We start from the raw sequence: 23,386 nt of genomic DNA, 5'->3' as shown, positions 1-23,386 counted from the left end.
CGTGAGTACATTTCATCCCCCCGTTTTCACTTTTATATTTTGGGGGTAACATGCATAATTATTCAAAATAAGAATGATTTATTATACTCATTTCTCAAACCACAAACTTTAGGGTGTATGATACTTAGAATACTTGCTCTATTGTGTGTTATATGTCTCATATGCTTTACGTGCACGATTGTTTATTTTATGTTGATGTTGAGCCTCAATAAGTATGATCATACGCTCCCCTAACTACTTAGCCTTGTGCTAGTAGAATAGGGCCTCATTATCCAAGTATGTCGGTTGTTACCGATTAGAAAGGATCCTCATTTACATATGTTTTATATACCAGATTGATGCTTTTTTATGGTCTCATATACGTTTGTGGATTTCGCTAATATTATATATACTCAAACTATGAAATTGCTCACCAACATACGTGTTGACAAATATTATTTTATGCATTGTTACAGGTTTGATTATTACTTGAGTTGGAATTTGAAGATGTCATTCTATTTTGATACCGCTAGGTTATTTGAAGAATGAACAATATTTATTTCTTATATTTTGGTGTTTATTTGTATGAACAATGTGTTACTTTGGTGATTGAATGAAATTAATGAGTTGATTAAATATTATCACTTTAATAGTGTCTTGTGTTCTTGAGCAATCCGTTGCACCCCGACATGTTCCGTCGCCTTTGGTCGGGGTGTGACAATAGTTATATCAGGTGAGATATAATCGGCTAATATGTGCAAACGTAACAAACATGACGTCATTAAGCTATCATCATGTATCGCATGAAGTGTGTATATCTAGATGTATGGTACGCTTAATGCTAGTGAAAGACTGGATTATCCGCTAGGTATGTGGCACAGGTAGTCACACCACAAGGTGGGTAGAATAGGTAGTGTAATATGAAACTTGGTTAGTTTCAACAATATCTAGTGATTGAGTGTAATGTGAGCAAGAGTCACATACTTTGCCTCAATGCTAGATTTGGCAATTGTGTGTTGTCTTTTGAAACTATAACTAAGATTAAGTCCAAGAAAAAATTGTGCAATGCGGTAGATCAACGATCATTTGGACATCCAACCTAATTAGCGTCTACATAGGCATGAAGACTGAGACCATCACCAATAAGAGCACCTCCAATAGGGCATTCTTGAGAATTCTTAAAAAAAAGGGGCTTTGAATGTAGGGGTTGTTCTTATTTTACCAGAGGGTTTTGAATTAGCCCCTCCCGATCGTATTTCCCCCGAGATAAAAGAAAAGATGGGTAATTTTTGCAATCTCTAAGCGGGATTTTCAGTCATCTATCCTTTATCTTTCCCTAGCGAGTGAAGAAAGAGTGGATGTTTTGAACGAGTGTTGAGCGAGTGAAGTGCCCCATAAGCTATAAGGGCGAGCTATATGTATCAATTCTGTGAGCAGCGATTGAACTGAACGTAAAAAGTGCATTCAGCAGGAATCAAACCTACGAATTTGCCCGGTTGGGCGCTTTAACCATTTAGCCATGGATGCAAAGAGACTCAGCGAGTGAACTAGGTTTTGGTATTCCTTCTTGAGCTTCTATTTCTTCCGTTAAAGGAGATTATATGGAGATTCTTGCAACCTACACCATTGTGGTGGCAAGGTTTTTGAAAGTTTGTGGATGACATATTCTTCCACACGAACACAAGAACGTGTTTATGCATGAAAAAGGGAATATGGGATGGGCCATGGGTTGGGTTTTATTTATATATAAAAAGTAATTCTTTGTTAAAAATATGTAGATATTATAAAATTTTATATTTATATATATGTACAATAGTACTATCAAATAAAAAAATACTTTATAAATTATAAACAGTAAATATCATAAATTAAAATAAATTAATTATTTTAGATTTTAAATTAAATAGTCAATTACTGTATTTTAGTAGTGTAAGATTTAGGTATTGTAATATTTAATTAAAAAAATGAATTAATTATTTAGTTTATAATATCAACTGCTTATATTTAATAAAGTACTTTTATATTTTATAACTATATTATTACTAAGTGTGTATTACTCAAAACGAAGAATACATTTCTTTTTTAAATAAAAACCCAACTCGTAGCCCACCTATCCTATCTTTTCCCGTATAAACTATTTTTTAGTAGATTATTGTGGAAGAACATGGCGTCCAAAAACCTCTAAAAATTTAGCCACCCCAATGGTGTAGTAGATAAGAATCTTTACGTGGGATGTACGAACTTCCAAGAATCCCCTATTGGGGATGCTCTAAGGCAAGTGAACCTACGAATAGTGAGTTCATGAGTCGTCATCTTTCAAGATATCGAAGAACACGCTAAATTACAATCCAATGACGATAAGTAGGGAGCTGAATAAACTGTGAAACCTTACTAACTACATAAGTGATCTAAGACGGGATGAATCAAGACATTGCGAATTTGCGAGCACCAATTGTGCAGCATGTTAGCGGGTCTTCCATGGGTGCACCTCTTATTAAGTACCTCTTCGGATAAAGATGCAAAGTAACATTAGTAAAGGTGGCTTTATCACCACAAAACTTGAGAGCGGGTGCCAAAAAGATCGTCACATAAACCAATACATAACTAGTAACCGAGTCACGACAATAAACAAATAAGAAGTTTAAGATTTTGCATGGCTTAAACCCATATGGCCTAAGAGTTATAGACATCTTAAAGAACAAGGCTCTAGGGCACCAAACATCTAGAGACCACATCATTGATGAATTATACGAGACATGATGATAGTCATAAAGATATGTTTTCCTTGAGCACATAAAGAGACTTCTTGAGAAGACAAACATGAAGTGGTCTAGACAAGTCTCCACGCAAAAATGCATTGTTGACGTCTAACCTGTCTAGTATCCCAGCCAAAAGTAGGGTCTTATATCTACTAAAGATACCATCAGGGGTGCACTTAATCCTGTAAATCCACCGACATCCAACCATGTTGAACAGCTAAACTACTATACATGCGTATGATAAATAATAGTGCCACAACAAATATATGACTATACGGATGGAGAACTCAATATACTAACATAATAATGTATCATCATCAATTATCAATTTAATTGTTCTGACCGCAATTTTAAAATGCCAATATAGATAATCACACTAACTTGGAATATTATAAGGAGACCAAAAAAATATTCTCAATGTCTATAAGAACAAGAATAAATATAATACAGAAAAAGACGTGGACACGACATAAAATAAGTTAAAACTAACATCAATATACATCTGCTCGTATCAAGATGAAAAGAAACAAGAACGACCCGTTTTAAATATGACAAGCCAAAAAATATAATAATCACATAGGCGAGAAAATCGAGCATAAATACTGCAAAGCAAACACCTGTGGAAGAAGAGGCACAAGAAATACACAAGGCAAGAATTTTAATTCCTTACTGTCCATCTGCTCAAAGAATATTTCAAGCGTTTAACCTTGATCTTGCCAAGATTCTCCATCATAATAACATGCTAATCATCACTGGAATCATAGAAATCACTCGGGCATGGTGTCATGACCTCTGATTCAAGTGTTTGAACAACCCGGTGCATTGTGGGCCGGTCTTCTGGTGTTGAAGATACACATTGAATCGCAACCGAAAGCAGAGCATTTAGGGTTTCTGACTCAACTCCCTCACAGTTCACATCAATTATCTCACGTTGCCTACCTTCTGTTATTAAATAATTTAACTGAAAAGAAAAACAGAGTTAATGTAAGAAAAAACGATATAAGCTACATGTTTGTAAAAATAAGCAAATATAAACATACCCAGCCAACAATATTAAAACCTTTCTCGATAAACGAAGCATCAGTAGGCCTTTTTCCACTTATCAATTCGAGCACAAGTACTCCAAAACTATAAATATCCGTCTTCTCGGTTGCTCTACCACTCAGCATATACTCTGCAATAAATGTTACAACGTACAAAACTTAAAAATATTGTTTCTGAATGATAATCTATGTAACATGCAACCAAACTTATTATCATACCTGGCGCCAGGTATCCAAAAGTTCCAGCAACAATGGTTGTAATGTGAGAATCCTCATCTTTTAACAACTTTGCAAGTCCAAAGTCTGAAACCCGAGCCTCAAAATTTCCATCAAGTAAAATATTACTTGATTTTATGTCCCGGTGTATGATTCTAGGTGAACAATCATGATGCAAATATGCCAACCCTTTTGCAGCTCCCATTATTATGTTAAGTCGAGCATCCCAATCTAAATGCTCGGCTTTTTCTGCAAAGATAGTTAAGTTAAATATTTATTAATTATAATCATATTATAGACCAATTTGACGATTTGATTACATTACCATGAAGAGCTTCATCTAGACTGCCACCCGATAAGTAATCATAGATTAACAATTTTGATGTTGGAGAATTGCAATATCCTCTTAGGTTTACTAAATATCTGTGCTTAATGCTTCCAAGAATTTCAAGCTCGCGTTCAAAGAACCGATCAAAACCCTCGTTTAATTTCACGATTCTTTTTAAAGCAAATACATTTCCATCATCCATTGATAGTTTGTACACTGTTCCAAAACCACCAGCACCAATCACGTGTTCTTCGTTCAAAGTTTCCAACTTTGTTATGATATCTTTTGAAGAATACGGTAAGTCTCCATGAAACATAACAATCGATGCACCTAAACCAATAACAATTCAGTATTAGATCTTTGAAAATAATATTATGATATACGTGCAGAAGTGTTTTGAAAAACTCACCTCCACTCACATCCATTGCAAGACCTTTGACTTTATTTTTACCAAGTTTCTTGTAAAGAAAGCAACCCCAGAAACACATGAGTGCAACCAGAAGCAATGCACCAACAGTAGCAGAAGCACTAATAAGCAACCGTCCAGAATTCTTCTTCGCACTCTGGCCTCCTGTTATTATCACATATTTATTAATCTAATAATACAAGAAAAGAAAGCAATTAGACTACAATATACTGTAAAAGGTTATAGCAGACCTTTAGGTGAACCAGCTGGACCTCCATCATTTTTGCACGACTGATTTATATGGGTCCCACACAAGCCACGGTTTCCAAGAAAACTGAGCAAGCAACCGAAAATTACAATCTGGTGTACTTCAATAAATCATAGTAAAGTCGAACCAAATTATTGTTTGAAAAAGTTATAGAATATTCAATAGTTAATGATTTCTGTACAAGTGAGCATTAAATGCTAGATAATAATAACTACATGTGATTTTTTAATCTTAAATGTAATATTATATACGCACGAAATGAGAATTCAGAAATCAGAACTCACGAGTCGGTTCCAAATTGATCAAGAGCACTATTAGATGGGATTGGTCCAGTCAGAAAATTGTTAGAGACGTTGCTTCACAAGTACAAAGAACGGAAGTAAATAAAAGATTCAATAATAAAATATAAAAATGTTTAAAAAAAACTCACATGGGAAGCCTTACAAAATTGAAAGGCTTCTCAAATTCCCAACTGATGCTGGTATACTTCCACTAAGAGAGTTACTAGAGATATCCCTGCAACAGTGCAACATACAGAAACAAAATCTCAATTAATTCTAGGAACAAATTATCCATTGACCAAATTTCAACACTAGCATGAAATGTCAACTCTAAATAAAATACAAGCATGTGAATAATAAGGATGATAACATTATAAAAAGGAAGTTAAGAAGTATCTTGATTAAATTACAGAAAATAATCAAATAACTTACAATGTTTGAAGCTTTGAAAAATTTCCTAATTCAGTAGGAATAACTCCACTTAAATAATTTTTCTGCAGAAACCTGTCAAAAAAATTTATTATTATTACAATAAATAAAGAACATCATCAATATCTCGAAAAAACTAAACTCACAAATATTTGAAGAAACTTAGACATCATGCAACTAAAACTACTGTACTTACAATCCTTGCAGCTCTGTACAGTTTGCTAATTCTGGAGGAATTGCTCCATAAAAGTTGTTGTAATGAAGATCTCTACATCAGATTATATATATAGCATCGTTAATTAGTTGCATACTGTGTTTGTAAGTATCATGCACAAAAGAGTATTGAGATATAGCAAGACAGAGTCTCAAAATCACGTACAAAAATCTTAAACGATCTAGCTTTCCAATATCTGGTGATATGGGTCCACTCAGTTTGTGATTTGAAAGATTCCTGCAAAATTATATAGAAAAAAGACCAAAGAAATTACAATGATTTCATAAAGAGTAACTAACGCATCAATGATAAAGTTTAAGGCTTTAAAATCTTACAAATATACAACTCTTTTGGTTTTGAAATCACATGTTACCCCTTTCCATCCACATGGATCTGGATCCTCTGGCCTCCATTGACGAAGAAGGCCATCTGAACTAATAATATTTGTTCGGAAATTAACAAGAGCTTCCCCTGAAAAATAAAACAAATAATATTATATTTCATATAAAAAAAACTAGATATTTATTGCTCGTTATTTGCTTCAACTGACATACCGTCACTAGTAAGACCTTGAAGTTTGTTCACCAGACAGCAAAGCAATAGAAAGGAGAGCAGCAATGGCCCTTGAAATACTGTAAAGAGAATGCCCATTGCTGTGCTGATCAAGCATCCTACAACTCATGATAATAACTGACAGCTGTCAGCCTGCAAGAATATAAAAAATTTAAACAATTGTAACAAGAAAAAAATAACTAAAAAGGAGTAAAAACAGATACTAAGATTGAAAACGAAGAACGATTAAGGATAGCACTTACATCTTGTAGAAAAATAAGGCTACTGAAGCATAAGAAACAAAATGCCACAGAAATCCAGTAGGTACAAAATGAATTGGTTTATATGATATTTAAGTTAGTCCAGGCCAATGCAAGTAACTTTGGGCAAGGACTATTGGATGTAAGCACCTGCAGAACATAATGTAAACCGTAAGTATATTATACATAAGTTTGATATTAATAAACACACTTATACACATTCATGCAGTCAAAAGACATCTATGATTTGGACAAAATTAGAAACATGACACACCTGAACATGCCAAACATATAACTTCTACACAAACACACTACAATAGCTTACACACATGATCCAGAAAAATCATATACATTTTTCTAACTAAAACTTAAGCGAATAGACAAATAGAACAAGCAATGAGTCAATGTGGCTCCATTTCATGTTCAAAAACAATTTCAATTCATTATAATAATCACAGTGTGCTTTTCCATTGACTCCACAAAGACTACCTAATCATACAGCACCGTTTAAGGTTCCACACTCCTAATAACATAACAAACATCATCCATAAAAACCTGGAAAACCTTGAAATACGTCGAACACATAGTCCCGATATAATCATAAATATTTTTGAAAACTGGAAAGTCAGTGAACAGACCACTAGATCAAGCAATGTGGCTCCACTTCATATTCATAAACACTTTTCAGTTCATTCTGTAATTTTCCTTATAAGTCGAGTATTTCCAAAAGCAGTTACTTAGATCAGTGAGGAATAATAGACTACACTGTTCAGTCAACTACATAATCACATATCACCTATTAAGTTTCACACTCCTAATAATAATATAATAACTAATAAACATCATTTATTGTAAAAATCCCCAAACCAAACATTCACATTACAGCAACAAACTAAGATGATTCGCATATGCCTAATAACTGATCAGTTATAGAATATAATTTAATTTAATTAGGTATTAAGTTAAGCTAAGCAAGTGAAGTGCAAGTGTGATAAAATTAGAAGAAACGCAGCAGTTGAAACAGATCGGAAATAAAGCATTAAGTTAACCTGTGTGTTGGATCTGCGATTGATTAGCAAAAGTAGTAATTAATTGAAGAAGAATCTGGATTTGTGCGATTGAAGAAAGAAAGAGAGTCGAATAGAATGAATGTGTGAAGATGATGATGATGATGATGATGATGAAAGAGAGAAAGATATTATTATTATTATTATTATTATTATTATTATTATTATTATTGTGTGTCCGTACTTGCGACCGACGCTAGTTCCACGGCCTATAGACTGACGACTAGATGTAATGTAATGTACTTTTACTCTCGCCGGGTATACACGGTTACGTTTGGTTATTTGTTTCAACTGAGACAGAAGCCAAAGTTATTGGTTAATCCAGTTTATTAACTAATTGGTTTTTGGTCATTCGGTTCAATTTATTCGGTTAATTTGTCAATACAAAAAGGTGAAGGCGAAGGCGAAGGCGAATGTTCAATTTGTTGCTTATGTTTTTCATATATCTATGGTTGTTATTAATTTGCTATTCTAGTTTAATAAGGTGAATTTGTTATACGTTTTTGTATTTTATTATTTTTCTTTTATATATTGTTATAATAAAACCGGTTATTTCAGCCGGCATATGTTAACTAGTTAGGTTAATGACTGAAACCGGTTCGACATGTTAGTGTTTTCAAGCTCAAAAACCGGTTACTAATTGTATCGGTTATAACCAATAACTGGTTAACCGATATATGCATTTCTTGGAGGGAGTTGGACCGACTACTATGTCTATTGTGGCTGAACCAACAAAGTTTGAGTGGGCCAATATACTCGATCGGCCAAATTACTCAATGCGTATGGTCCATGGCCCATCCAACTCAAAGAGCATCTACGATATACAATAGAGCAAATCGGTTTTTTTCAGGAACCAGATCCGGTTAAAAATCGATTCCAGGTTTGGTCAACAAAGTCAAGAACCAGAACCATGTAGGAACTGGTTCTGGTACGATCGGGGTTTTGACCGGGTTTACCTGATTTTTTTTCTAGTTTTGACCGGATCCAGTCCGGATTTAGACCGGATAGAGGTGGAACCGGTTCGTCAAGTCCAAAACTTACTCGCCTCTAGTCTACCGACTACATATCTGTTTACTAACCACTGGATGAAAACAAAAACATAAATGCCATATAATTAAAATCTTGACTTATGTTACAGTAAGTCCATGTGGGATACAGCTGTGTATGAAGACTTGTGCTTATGCAAAGTATAGCATATTCTCATCCATACAAATAATGGATCTAATCTATTTACTCTGCGTGAATATTTGGGTTCCTATAATAGAAATCAAACCCCCTAAAAAGTAGCTAAATCCCAATGGCTGTTGCTGAAATCTGTTCAACTCTGGCTGCACAAGCTCCAGCATTTGGCTTATGAAATAGATGATGTTCTTGATGATTTGACTACTGAATCTATCAGGCAACAGTTGAAAGAAGAATCTAGTGCCAACACCAGCACAAGAACTAGTAAGGTAATGAGGATTATTCCAAGTTCTTGTACTAGTTTTACTCCTCATGCCTTAAAGTATGGTAGTAAGATGAGTTCTAAGCTCCATGAGATTACAACCAAGTTGAATGCACTTGTTGTGGAGAAAAATATATTGGGTTTGGTTAATAATGTGGAACAATCAAATAGGATAAGTAGACGGTTAGAGGAAACTTCGCTTGTTGATTTATCGAGATTTGTGGGTCGTGATGGGGATAAAAAAGCATTGCTCGAGAAGTTGCTGGGCAACGAATCGAGCGATGAAGATGTCAGCATCGTGTCGATTGTTGGCTTGGGTGGGATAGGTAAAACCACTTTGCGTTTCTGATGAGTTTGATGTATTTAATATTAGCAAGGCTATTTTTAAAGATGTTGGTGGGGCGTACACAAAATTTGAAACTCTTAACCAGCTTCAAGTAGCCCTTACAGAAAAGCTTTTGAATAAAAGGTTTCTACTCGTTCTCAACGATGTCTGGAATGAAAACTATAACGAGTGGGAACTCCTCCAACGCGCTTTGATCGTGGCACGTGGGAGTAGAATTATTGTGACAACACGGAAGACCATGGTTGCATCCATGATGGACTCTTTTCAAGCTTGAGAACTTGAAAAGTTTAAGACATGACATAGAGCTAGACGCTTGAGAACTTTCTTAGCTATGTTTGTTATAAGGTTGAATACGTCGCAAAGATTATACTTATCGAGCAAGGTTCTTATAGAACTACTACCCAAACTACAGTTCTTGAGGGTGCTAAGCCTTGGTCATCTACCGTCACTTCAAAAATTGTTCGTAGTTGTACATGTTTACCAAGAACTGGAATTACCAATTGTCCAAGACTAGAGAGTTTCTACTGTCCAAAGAGTATCGAGAAGTTGAAAATATCCCGCTGTGATTCCATTACATCTTTGACCTTCCAAAACACTTGGTGACCTTCCATCTACTATGAAGATTCTTAACGTTGAGAATTGTCATAATCTGGAAAGGAATAGGCTGCATAACAACAACCTGTCATCACTTGAATCTCTAGTTATTTTTAAAATGATAAATGTGAGTTTGTTTCATGAAGAACGCCTAGTTAATCTCACCACGTTGATAATTTCTGGTTGTGATAATATTAAAACCATTACAGGTAAAGGTGAAAGATAGGATAAATAGCAACAATACTACTTCATCGTCTTTTCTTCCGCCATCTTTAACTTGTTTGTATATCCATGATTTTACGAACTTGGAGTCACTTTCAAAAGGCCTGCAACACCTCACTTGCCTTGAAGAACTTGTTATTGTGTCATGCCCGAAGCTTAGAGATCTGCCAGTGACGCTACTCCCTTCACTTTCACGTTTGTCGGTGGATTCTTCATCCCCGGAACTAAGAAAAAAGTGTCTTAACAGAAATGGGAAGTACCGGCGCAACATATCCCAAATCCCTGACCATCGGTTATATTGATTGCATGTATGTTTTCTCCCTGAACTTGATGATATCTCCATTATTAATGTTTACAACAGTTTGTTAGACATGAAAAGACAAATGCTAATGTTAGTTTCTGCAGTTATAAATATGCAGCAATGTGGTTTGTTGAGCCCGTTAGCAGTCATGTAGTTTTTTAAGCTATCTTTAGTTAGTTTCATAACTCTGCTTCTATTATTAGAATATTAAAAATTGTAATATTGATGTATATTGGGAAGAGATCAATGAAAATATTCATTCAAGCAATTAATTCCTCAATGGATTTTAGTGTCTAAACCCGCCTTAAAATCCAACAAATGTGATAGTACAGTGGCCGTGTTGGATCGACTTGCAGTCTAAAAACAGAATTTGTAGGATATATTTGGATTTATTAGTCAATAGTCATTATAAGTTATACAATACAACTAGTAGGGAACCCAAGCTATCACATTTTCAACAAGAAAATGACAAACAGCAGTAGTAGTTCCTGGTTTTACATTAAGCACCAGGAATGCTAAATGTTTCGGATTCCATGAGGATGTATCTTCATGGCAGACTAATGTTGCTTTCGCCTTTACATTGTCTTTGTTTTCTCCGACCAAAGACACCATATACGCACTGATTTTAGGCGTCTTATGACAATAATAGACCGCGTAGCCATAATATTCTTGGTGGCAGACAACGCCATCATCTCCGTTCAAACGTTTAACCTCTTCAACTTTGTACCCTTGTAACGATGCCCTCTCGTTACCATCAACTTGTGTTTCAAACGCCTTAACTCTTTTCCCTAACTTTGACACAACAAAATCCGCCACTGCCTCCAACGAAGTTGCACAATACTCATCTTCTCCTTGGTTCGAAGCCTTCTCGCACTCCTTGACCGTTTCATTCACTAGTTTTGCTTCTAACGAGTCAGGATTAACTTTGAACTCTTTGTAGATATCTTGCAGCTTGTTCGATGCAATGGGCATTGAATCCGCAATTTCACGAGGTATAAATGGAGGTGTTGCGGTTGCGTCTTTACTGATTTGCAGGTTGACTATTTTGCCAGCATGCAGATCATTTTCCAAGAAGAAAAGTGCAGTTGTTTTCTTGTCCATCATCTGTTCCGGTGTTGCAGCGCAATGGTATTTGTAATTCGGGAATACATTTTTCGTGTTGCCAAAAACATATGAAATGTTTCCCTTGTGGTTTGTGTTGATGGAGATGTCTAGTTTGTCATAATTGAATGCATATATCAGTTACTTGAATAATAATAATAATAATAGTATACATAGAGTTGTGTTATTACTAACCATTTGATAGAGAATGTTTGATTGTTTTTGGAATTGGAGTGTTTGGTAACACAGATTTGAAGTAAATTTCTGGATCTACAGTTGCATGACCTGCAGCAAGTACAAGCTAAACCCAAATGTAACATGATATATATATATGAGAATTAGTAAACATTTGAATATTTTTAAAAGTCGTGAAACGCGAATAATTATAGATGTTATTCTTACAAAAAGAAGTGCTAAAACTTGAAGAGGATGGAACTTCATTGTGACTGAACCCGAAAAGTATACGTTGTTGGTAACAAAATAAAAATGAAAAGCCAAGTTATGAAAGAAGACGATGCTTTTCTGAGTTATTTATAGGGTTCTCGCCTGGTAAAAGGCTTTTTTGACACATGAAAAGGCATTCTTTGACACATGATGTAACAACCCGGGCATTTCACATGAAATGCTGCGAGTTTTGCTTGCTTTTTACTTGAGTTTTTGTTTTTGTGTGAAACAGTGAACTTCAAGTAACCATCATTACTTTGTTTGTATATGAACCACAATTATCATGTGATTAGTCATATCAACTTGATGAATATTTTCGAGTTGGGTCATCAAAATTAACCAAAATTCTAATCATAAATTACACTTAAGAATTATAAAATGCACATATAATGGTAATTAAAACTATGGGTTAGGTTATTCAATAAAGTGGGGGATAAAAATGAGAAGGATAAAAGGGAAAAAAAACCTCCTAAAAAATCATAACTCAAAATTTAATAAAATCGAAAAAAATAAAAAAAAAACAAAAATGTTTCCACCATTTTTCCTCGTTCTAAAAAAAAGATGTGATGTTGAAGAAAAAAATCATTGTATTTTTTGTTTATTTTCGTCTAATTGCGTCTTTTTTTTCGTTGACATTGTGTTTTCTTATTAATATTATGCTATATTACTCAAGATTCAATATTGTGTTATATTTTGCGATCTATTGGGTTTTTTTATATAACATTGTGATTTTTGTTTATTTTCGTCATTGTGTTTTACTCAACATTGTGTCTTTTTGTCACACCATCCCGGGTTGTACAGTGACCAGTAGACACAGACTTACAGCAGAACTGTAATCTTATTTAAAAACTAAAATATTTGTTACATGTCTAACTATTACATTTGCTAGAAAATGTAATGGTAATCGGATAAAACATCTAAACATTTCCAACGCATAGCAGCTAATCTCCATGCCCTTATTTATCAACCTGTAATACATGCTCGGGTAAAAATACGTCATCACAAAGCTGGTGAGTCACATAAACCGACATTTAATAAAACTGTACTAAAACAATTTTATTGATCAAGTATGAGCTCATTGCATGTCATGCCATAATTATAACCTGCCCGCTTCACGTTAAAGTTTGGTCAACATTATATATTCGCACATACAGACCTTACGCACGTATGATGTTGTATAAAGTGCATGTCCCTTCGGGAAAGTATAATGATCATTATATAATATATATAACCTTGGATGCACATCATATGCGTCATGCAAATACATGATCAATCACAATCGAAATGGTTTTACAAACATGTATCAGAGTTTTGAAAATAGTTTAAATAACTTATCTGAACAAGTTTTCCTCAGATACATTGGCTCCTCCCACTTTAATTGGAATTTATTATTTAATATACAAGGTTACTTATTTACATATATGAAATAATATTCTATAACTCATAGGCCCTTCAAGAAAACTCCATGATATTTAATTTCTATAGATGTTTTCATTGGAGACGATATTCGGGTTCTACTCAGAGACGGTTAGTGGTTGTCAATGATGAGAACAGTGGTCGATTAACACTGTTGACATCTTTTTGCACGCTTGTTAGATAAAAATATGCTACTAAAATTCAAAAGACTTGGAATAAATCCATCATTTCTCAAAGATTACACATGCCTGTATATTTTATAACACGTTAGTACTCTTAATCTGTCCGATTGGTGTTATATTAGCATGAGTTGTAAAAGATGTATATAGTGCACTCAACTTGGCTAAAAGGGTCATATTATACACTAGGCCCAATGACCAAAGGAGCAGTAGTGCTTGGTGGTCGCTGGCTCGAGTCTCGTTCGTGACAAATGTCGTGCGTAACGAGGGGTTTTACCATAGTGGGCCTTCGGCAATGGGTTTCCCTGGGTCACCAACGCCGTCTTCACTCTTCGTTATCCCAAAATCTGAAAGTTTTTCGATTTGTAAAATGTCAAGCCCATAAATAAGTCTAGTCGTGAAGAAAATGAATAATCTGGATCATCCGTGGTTAATAATGATATCGTATATATATTGATCCTATATAATTTGATAAATTCCATATCAAATTGAATCAACCCTTTTCTACCTGTATCCATTTAGCTCGAAACTCGCCCTGATCTGAATCAAATTAATCATTTTTTTTTTATTTTCACGTTCTGGCCCTAACCCGCCCCGACTTGAACCAAAATAACCATTTTCAAAACCCGTCGGTCTTAACCAGAACCCGTTCCGACCCTTTTTAAGGTTTATTAGTTAGATATTCTTACCACTTTGGCCATGCCCTCCCAAGAAAAATCTTTCTGGGAAACTATTAGACCAATTTCTGTTGACCTGTAAAGAAAAATTAAACAGATCAAAACTTTTGGGATATTAAATTTAACATATGCTTAAAAACAAAGCCATGTCAAAACTAGAAATAATGAGAGTTGATTAGTTGAATGGAATAAAAATCGCCTAAATTCACGATGGCAGTGCAGTTGAAAGAATAATCTTCAAGTTGAAATGCATATTAATTCAACAAAAATAAGAAAGGAAAATCAAGTGTATTATAGGCTAAAATGTCCAAATGATATTTCATAAGTGTCATTTCCAGATTTATGGACCAGATATCAGCAAGCATACCAGCAATATAATGTAACCAATATTACAGCTTTTAGCATCCTAGCTAATAAAAAACAAGCAAAATTATGCTACTAATTAAAGATAGCTTAAGGCTCAACAAACCATATTACTGAATATTTATTACTACAGAACATAACAAACTGTAGTACTTGTCTTTTCATGGCTAACTAACTGTTGTAAACATAAATAATGAAGATTTCTTCATAAAATATGGGAGCAAGGAGAAGACATTAGACATACACGCGATCAATATAACTGATGGTCCGGGATTTGGGAGATGATGCGCCGGTACTTCCCATTTCTGTTATGACACTTTTTTCTTAGTTCCGGGGATGAAGAATCTACCGACAAACGTGAAAGTGAAGGGAGTAGTGTCACTGGAAGATCTCTAAGCTTCGGGCATGACACAATAACAAGTTCTTCAAGGCAAGTGAGGTGTTGCATGCCCGTTGAAAGTGATTCCAAGTCTGTAAAATCACGGATATACAGATAAGTTAGAGATGGCGGAAGAAAAAGAGATGAAGTAGCATTCTTGCTATTTCTTGTATCTTTCGCTTTTGCAAAGGAAACCACTCCTGAATTTTTGCCATATAAGATTAGCGTGACAAGTGAGGCTGGGAAGTTTTGCTGCCCCCATTCTGAAACGGGCTTTTTTAAGCCGCCAATAAATAATGTACTTAAATTAGGAGGCCACGAACCGCAAGGAAAGGTGTGGTCCATCTTTGGACAATTACTTATCCTCATTTCTTCCAACGATGTTAGACTTTGCAAATGCTCGTGTTGAAATGACTTCAGATTCTTGCAATTAGCGATCACGAGAGATCTTAGGCAAAGAAATGGAAGAAAGCCAAAACCTTTACCTGGAATGGTTTTAATCTTATCGCAACCTGAAATTATCAATGTGGTGAGATGAATTGAATTAGGCATTCTTCATGAAACAACATCGCATTTGGCATTTTGAAAATAACTAGAGATTCAAGTGATGACAGGAAGTCGCTATGAAGCCAATTCACTTCCAGATTATGACAATCCTCAATGTTAAGAATCTTCAAAGTTGATGGACAGTTGTTCATCGTTTGGAAGGTCAAGGATGTAATGGAATCACAACGGTATATTTTCAGCTTCTCGATGCTATTTGGACAGTAGAAACTCTCTAATCTCGGACAGTTATTAATTTCCACTTCTCTTAAAGACTTCATGCCAATCTCATGTGTCACCTTCTCCTCTCCCAATGAAATCAGGTTTACGCACTTGCTTACTTCCAACTTCTGTAAACTCACGAGAATCTTGCATGCCTCTGCTTCTGATTTCCACAAGTAAGCGAGTTCATTGCACTGTAAGATGCGTAAATGTTCAACTGCTCGAAGATGCTCTAAGCCTTCTCTATGTAGCTTAACAAGTCCTTTATTGTCCCAAATCGTCATTCTAACTATTGATGGGGCCACACTGACAATGCTTCTTAACACCGCTACTGAACATCCTTGTATATGTAAAACCCGAAGTGATGGTATTAACTCAATTGCCACTACATCAAGTTTTGGACAATTTCATGAAGACATGGAAAACATTCAACGGTATTATCTTTGTCGCCACCAGTAGTTGTCCATTCCTCCCAACTGTCCATATCTTTAAATTCCAAAACTTCAAGTGACGGAAATGCAATAGAATGGTAAGAATCGGGAGGTCCAAGTAACTCTGAGTCCAATCTTTTCAATGATTTCATGCTTTGAACAAACAACTTTTGAAGTGACGGTAGATGCCCAAGTGCTGGTAGACGTATACAACTACGACACCCATGTAATGTAAGTTGGGTTAAGTAAACAAGTGACGCATCCCCAACCCAACTAGGAAATTTTGTTCCTCAGTAGTGAAAAATCTTAAGGCTTGTCAACTTCTCAGAAGGCCTTAACCCTTCGAATACTTCATATTCGGTTGTTTCATCTTGAGAGCCATCAAATACATCACACCATTTCATCTCCAAATTGCGAAGACCCTTTTTTTGTTGTAAGCTTGCTTCCCTCGCTTGTGTTGCGTTTATCACTTTGTGCAACTCCTGTATGGAAAGTTGACCTTGAAGATGCAATAGACACTTAAGATCAGATATTTTAAACTCATCTTCACTTCCAATAATGACTTTGGATAGAGTTTGTAGACCGTCAACCCAGCAATTCCTAACGGCATCTTGTGCAACATTGGAGTATCACTAATGCCAAGATGTCGAAGGTTTATTAACTTTATGGTACTCTTCGGCAAGCTATATAAATGAGGACAACCAGAAACCAACAAGCTTTGCAAATTATAAAGGTCACCGATTTGTTCGGGTAAACATATGATGTCAGTGTTGGAAAAGTTGAGGTATCGCATATGCTTAAGGCTACAAATGGAGCGTGGCACCACTATAACATTATAATTAGCAAGGCTTAGCCCCCTCAAGAACTGTAGTTTGGGAAGTAGCTCTATAAGAACCTTGTTCGATAAGTATAATCTTTGCCATGAATTCAACCTTGAAACAGACATAGCTAAGAAAGTTCTCAAACGTCTAGCTCTATGTAATGTCTTGAAACTTTTGTATATTCCGTATGATTCACGAATAAATGAGAGGTGGTAGAACTTCTCCAAAGATTCTTTCATGCCATAGAGGTCCATTTTATCACCCAACGTAAGAAAGAACTCTCTCGCAACGCTCGTGGCCAAGTCATTTATCAGCTCATGCATTGTATATCCAAATTTATCATTGGTCGATTTCTGAAAAAACGACCTTGACTCAAGCTCTTCAAAACACTCCCGACCTAAACTCTCCATTGACTTGCTGCCATTAGATTCGTACAAAAACCCTTCTGCCATCCAAAGCATGACTAGTTCATCCTTTTCAAACAAGTAATCTTTTGGGAATAAGCAACAATACGCAAACATTTGCTTAAGATGTGGTGGGAGGTCGTAGTAGCTTAGCCTTAGAGCCGGAAGAATTTTACTTTCATTATGTAAATTCCATATCTCACTATTCAACAACTCCTCCCATTCTTCATCATTTGACTTGGTTCTCAGCACCCTCCCTAGAGTTATCAAAGCCAAAGGCAATCCACCACATTTCTTCACAATACCTTCACCATGTGATTTAAGTGTCGGACGTGAATCAAAGTTTTGTTTACCTAGAGCATGTTGGGCAAACAAACATAGAGCTTCTTCATGTGACAAAAGATCGAGAGGGTAAGCTTGAAAAGAGTCCATCATGGATGCAACCATGGTCTTCCGTGTTGTCAAAATAATCTTACTCCCACGTGCCCCTACAACAAAAGGGCGTTGGAGGAGTTCCCACTCGTTGTAGTTTTCATTCCATACATCATCGAGAACAAGTAAAAACCTCTTATTTAAAAGCTTTTCCGTAAGAGCTACTTGAAGATGGTTAAGAGTTTCAAATTTTATGTCCTCCCCACCGACATCTTTGAAAATAGCCTTGCTAATGTTAAATACATCAAACTCATCAGAAACACAAACCCATGACATGAGTTTAAAGTGTTTCTTCACTTTCTTATCATTGTACAATACTTGAGCTAGAGTGGTTTTACCTATCCCACCCAAGCCAACAATCGAAACAATGCTAACATCTTCATCGCACGATTCGTTCCCCACAACTTCTCGAGCAATGCTTTTTTATCCTCATCGCGACCCACAAATCTCGATAAATCAACAAGCGAAGTTTCCTCTAACCGTCTACTTATCCTATTTAACCTTTCCACATTATTAACCAAACCCAATATATTTTTCTCCACAACAAGTGCATTCAACTTGGTTGTAATCTCATGGAGCTTATAACTCATCTTACTACCATACTTTGAGGCATGAGGAGTAAAACTAGTACAAGAACTTGGAATAATCCTCATTACCTTACTAGTTCTTGTGTTGGTGTTGGCACTAGATTCTTCTTTCAACTGTTGCCTGATAGATTCAGTGGTCAAATCATCAAGAACATCATCTATTTCATAAGCTAAATGCTGGAGTTTGTTCAGCCAGAGTTGAACAGCTGTCTGTGTAATATGCTTCTGGCCTGCATCAAGAATGACAGCTTGGATCTGGGACAAGGTGTTGTTCCATTTGTTGAGTTCTGCATAGATTCCTGCAGATTGAGCAAGTCTGATCAAGTCAGCAGATGCTAGTTTCTCAAACAGCACAGTGATGAATGCACCTATAAAGATTTCAGCAACAGCCATTGGGAAAGAAAGTTTTGTTACTGTTTTGGAGTTTTGATCTCTAAGGTAGGATGAATATATTTTGATGTAGCAAAATATTAGTAAGTTTCTAGTTTATCAGCTTAATAATTCATTTCTATGTAAGGATAAGAATATGATATAATTTTTTGCAGAAGCACAAGTCTTCATAGACTAATAGACACAGCTGTATCCCACATGACTTTTTGGCATTTTGTTTTCATATTGTGGTTAGAACTTAGAAGTTAGAACATAGTATACAGCCATACAGCACTAGCAGTATAGTCAATTAGTCAGTACTCACACTTTTTAAGTGAAATGGGCCAGGCCCACTAAACACATTATGTAATCTGGCCCATTGAGGATTAATATTGGCCCATTCAAACTTGTGTAAAATGTAAACAAAGCTGGAGTCTTTTACAAATCCATGGTTTGATTAGCAAACAGAATCATTAATGAATTGAATTTATTTATAGTTCGTTGAAGTTTGAACTATTCGTGTTAGATCGACTTGCGGTTGAAAAACATAATTTGCAAAAACAAGTCATCTCTATCCGTAAAACTATCAACAACGCAACCAGGGCCGACTCTGAGAAGACGAAGTTTTTTGGGGTCAAAGGCGAAATTCTTTTTGGTCCTTAAGTAAAAGGAACATTTTTGTTGATTTAAACAATTTAATTTTAAGGGGGTTGCGGCGCAGCTTGTTGCCCGTTTGCCTGCCACTTTATTGTAATCGTTTTATAGTAAATTATATAAAACTTCGATTATTTGAGTTATGCAAAAAGGTTTTGTATAAAAGTAAATGTAAAAGTGTCTCAAATAAGACTAGAATCCACAACCTTTTATTTATTTATATGTCATACTCATTTGCCACTAGACCAAGTTAGTGGTAATGTAACTGTGTTGAAATATTGATTATACATATTATTTTTTATAAAAACACACATATTTAAAAAAAAAAAATCAAAATTGGACCTAGCGGGGTGTCAAGTATGTGGCAGTCGACTACCATGTCACCCTCTAAGGCCGACCCTGAACGCGTCCATCCTTACATCATCCATGGTGAGGTGGCATATTGGCATGCACATGTGGCCATGTGGGGCGTGAAGCATTGAGGCACCCTCGATTCGTGGGTACCACTCTTGGCTACGTACAAATAGACCATAAGTACTCAAGACGCATGTGTTGTCATGCTCATAAATATATACAATCATTTCATGTATTCATATATCCATTTCATCCATCTCTAAGTATAAATTATAGGCCAAATTTGATTTTGGCTATTAAATGAATCTAAAACCAAAAAATTAAACCTAATAAATCAAATCGATTAACCGAAAACTGTGCACACCCCTACGTCACAGCAATTATCTTACGTACGAACAAAAATGATATAAGATTACTGCAATCAGAAAACTCAACTAAGTTGAGGTGCTATTTCTGTTATACAATATAGATACTAGGGGTGAGCACCGTTCGATTATTAGGTGAAACCCAAACCTAAACCGAAGCTCTCGGTTATTTTAGAATACCAACAGATCGGTTAACGTTTATTCGGTTATTTTCGGTTTTTTTATTGTGAGTAGATATCACAAAAAAAAAATCAAAAAAATAAATTATCTCATATATATTGAATATAAAATACAAAAATAAGCATGTGTTATGTGAAACCAAACAAATACAAAGTTGTTTGAGTAGTATAATTAAAATTCAATAAAGTTCTTAATAAAAAAAACAAAAATAGTTTGACCCGAATCTTTCATTCATTATCTTATTTATCTTCAAAGTTTAGACCCAATCTTCATCATCTTCATAATCTACATCACCGTCAATGGTATATTCTTTTGATGTTTTGTTTTCGATCATAACATCTTAAAAAAGCATGTATAAAACATAGGTTTAATTATTCGGTTCAGCTCTGTTTTTTTAAAATGGATAACCGAACCTAAACCTAAAAATCGGTTTTTCGAAAAACTAAAAAATTAACCATCTTAAGTTGAATTTTTTCAATTATTCGGTTTTTTATTGGCCCGTGCCAGATACAACCCCCAAAACAAACAAACAAACAATAATACCCAAATTGCAAAACAGCATTCTAGAGAGAGAGAGAGAGAGAGAGAGAGGAAAACAGAAGATCGAGGCGCAGCGGAAGAACGCAGAGAAGAATCAGAAATCGAAAGGCTCTCAATTGGAACACCGTGCTGTTGCTCTCAAACTCAGCTGTCCTATCTGCAAAGTAATTAACCCTAACCCATCTCATCTAGGGCTTTTTTTAGGTTACTTACATAATAAGATTTGAGTTTTCATCTTTAATTCATTTCGATAATAACTGGAAGGAAAACAATCATATTACTTTGATTTGACTCTTGACTTTGTGTTATTGAAACAACCTTTTGCTGAATCATCATTAATTTCAGACTGTCACAAGACGTCTGAATCTATCTAGTTTTAACACTTTCAACTGATGTGCCATTGTTTAACCTTGTCACTGAACCAACACATCTTGTTGTAATATTGCTTACGTGTTAAACACAGTTGATGGCGCTAAGTTAAAAGAAAAGAAGGATACATAAAAGATAGACGTACATGTATAGAGAAAATTGCTTCTGAATCGTTATCCTTGAGTTAATGCCTGGAAATGGCAAAGATTGAAACGGGTGAACGTGTGTGATGACGAGGATACATAGGAAGATAGAGGTGTATAGAGTTTGCTTGTGAATTCTCATCCCTTTAACTTAATGAAGACGTTGGTATGATACCATCTCGATCATTTATAACCAGCCTTATCATCCATCATCCTCGTCATCATAGACTTTCACACATTCAAGTTTTTGCCAGTTCCAGGCATTAATCCAACGTCTACATTAAGTTAAATGGATGAATAACACAAGAATGTAAGTTTTTGCCAGTTCCAGTGTTATTCATCCTTTTAACTTAATGAAGACGTTAGGTTAATGCCTGGAACTGGCAAAAACTTGAATGTGTGAAAGTCTGTGATGACGAGGATGATGGATGATAAGGCTGGTTATAAATGATCGAGATGGTATCATACCAACGTCTTCATTAAGTTAAAGGGATGAGAATTCACAAGCAAACTCTATACACCTCTATCTTCCTATGTATCCTCGTCATCACACACGTTCACCCGTTTCAATCTTTGCCATTTCCAGGCATTAACTCAAGGATAACGATTCAGAAGCAATTTTCTCTATACATGTACGTCTATCTTTTATGTATCCTTCCTTTCATTTAACTTAACGCCATCAACTATGTTTAACACGTAAGCAATATTACAACAAGATGTGTTGGTTTCTGGTCTTAAGTTCTCTGAGATGGTTGAATTTATTTATTTAAACGAATTTAAGAAATTCATTTCATTCTCCAACCAAACATGTTATCTGTTGAATTGATATTCCAGTTCCAGCAAATTATGCGAACCAAACATGTTAGGATTGAAATTTACATTCCAGTTCTGTTGAATGCTAACGAAACAAACACCCCCTTAGATTCTTATCTAGGAAAGATATAGAAAAGATGCTATTTTGACAGAGCTTCAACTCAATATTTTTTTTTCTAAACATTATATTATAGATATTAATAGCATTGATGTTGGTTCAAATTTAAAGTTTCTTCTGTTTACTAATAACTTATCACTTTTAAGCTAATTGTCAAATCGGCCATTGTATCTTTTGTGTATGTAAGGAGTATAGTGTATTCATTTTAATGGAGCTTGAAACTAGGACAATTCATGTATACACAAAATTATATCTGCTGAAGTAGAAACATGACAATTATCTGTTCAATAAGTGATAGACGCACACTTAGTTACCAAATTGTGACCATTTCTATTTATTTACTCGCCAATCACGAGGCTGTGGGTCCATGTCAAAAGTTGTTGATTTATCTGCCTGCATATTTAGATTATTAATGTGTTTTGAGTTCTTGGCTCGGTATAACTCAGTGAGTTGTGGTATTCAGGTGCAATTAGCGAATCAAAACCAGCTAAATGATCATTACGGCTCCAAGCATCCAAAGGAGAAGCCTCCAAGCAACTCTGAATGATCGGTTTCTGGATTTGCAAAACATGAAGTTATGATTGATCCATTTTATAGGATAAAATTTGTGTCTTCTGTTTATAGGAACCTAGTACTCATTTACAAGAACGAGTGATGGGTGTCAAAAGTGTGAAACGCGCTGAAAAAAGTTTGTGTTGTTGAATATTGTAGTTCTTCGGCTTTTATTGGCATTGGCTTTTAGTTTTTATACTTCATGTCTTGTTCCACGACTA

The 23,386-nt window shown here is 35.3% G+C and overlaps 2 protein-coding genes, 1 long non-coding RNA gene and 1 pseudogene across 3 annotated transcripts; 1 reads left to right on the top strand and 3 right to left on the bottom strand.

The window, feature by feature from the left end:
* Positions 1-3,400: 3,400 nt before the first annotated feature.
* Positions 3,401-7,926, bottom strand: LOC143603574 (LRR receptor-like serine/threonine-protein kinase FEI 1). The gene is made up of 15 exons (XM_077080346.1): positions 7,785-7,926; positions 6,739-6,885; positions 6,478-6,628; positions 6,259-6,394; positions 6,089-6,160; positions 5,906-5,977; positions 5,713-5,784; positions 5,444-5,515; positions 5,284-5,355; positions 4,983-5,065; positions 4,735-4,896; positions 4,323-4,655; positions 4,001-4,246; positions 3,779-3,912; positions 3,401-3,699 (listed from the first exon to the last, which is right to left on the bottom strand). The coding sequence occupies exons 3-15, from the start codon at positions 6,572-6,574 to the stop codon at positions 3,481-3,483; spliced, it is 1,770 nt and encodes a 589-aa protein (XP_076936461.1). The 5' UTR covers positions 6,575-6,628; positions 6,739-6,885; positions 7,785-7,926; the 3' UTR covers positions 3,401-3,480.
* A 3,209-nt stretch (positions 7,927-11,135) lies between these two features.
* On the bottom strand, positions 11,136-12,251 carry LOC143602702 (BURP domain protein RD22-like). Its single transcript, XM_077079734.1, has 3 exons — positions 12,213-12,251; positions 12,006-12,111; positions 11,136-11,920 (listed from the first exon to the last, which is right to left on the bottom strand). The coding sequence occupies exons 1-3, from the start codon at positions 12,249-12,251 to the stop codon at positions 11,136-11,138; spliced, it is 930 nt and encodes a 309-aa protein (XP_076935849.1).
* A 2,803-nt stretch (positions 12,252-15,054) lies between these two features.
* LOC143603564 (putative disease resistance RPP13-like protein 1) lies at positions 15,055-19,290 on the bottom strand (annotated as a pseudogene).
* A 1,883-nt stretch (positions 19,291-21,173) lies between these two features.
* On the top strand, positions 21,174-23,386 carry LOC143602694 (uncharacterized). The gene is made up of 2 exons (XR_013147894.1): positions 21,174-21,334; positions 23,077-23,386. It is a non-coding gene; the product is annotated as an uncharacterized LOC143602694 (long non-coding RNA).

This window comes from Bidens hawaiensis, unplaced genomic scaffold, assembly GCF_021521415.1.
Source record: "Bidens hawaiensis isolate Kalapana, Puna unplaced genomic scaffold, B.hawaiensis_p1.1 tig00001961_1, whole genome shotgun sequence".
NCBI classification, from domain to species: domain Eukaryota; kingdom Viridiplantae; phylum Streptophyta; class Magnoliopsida; order Asterales; family Asteraceae; genus Bidens; species Bidens hawaiensis.
The sequence above is the reverse complement of the archived record's forward strand: the minus strand, read 5'-3'. Positions and strand labels throughout refer to the sequence as shown.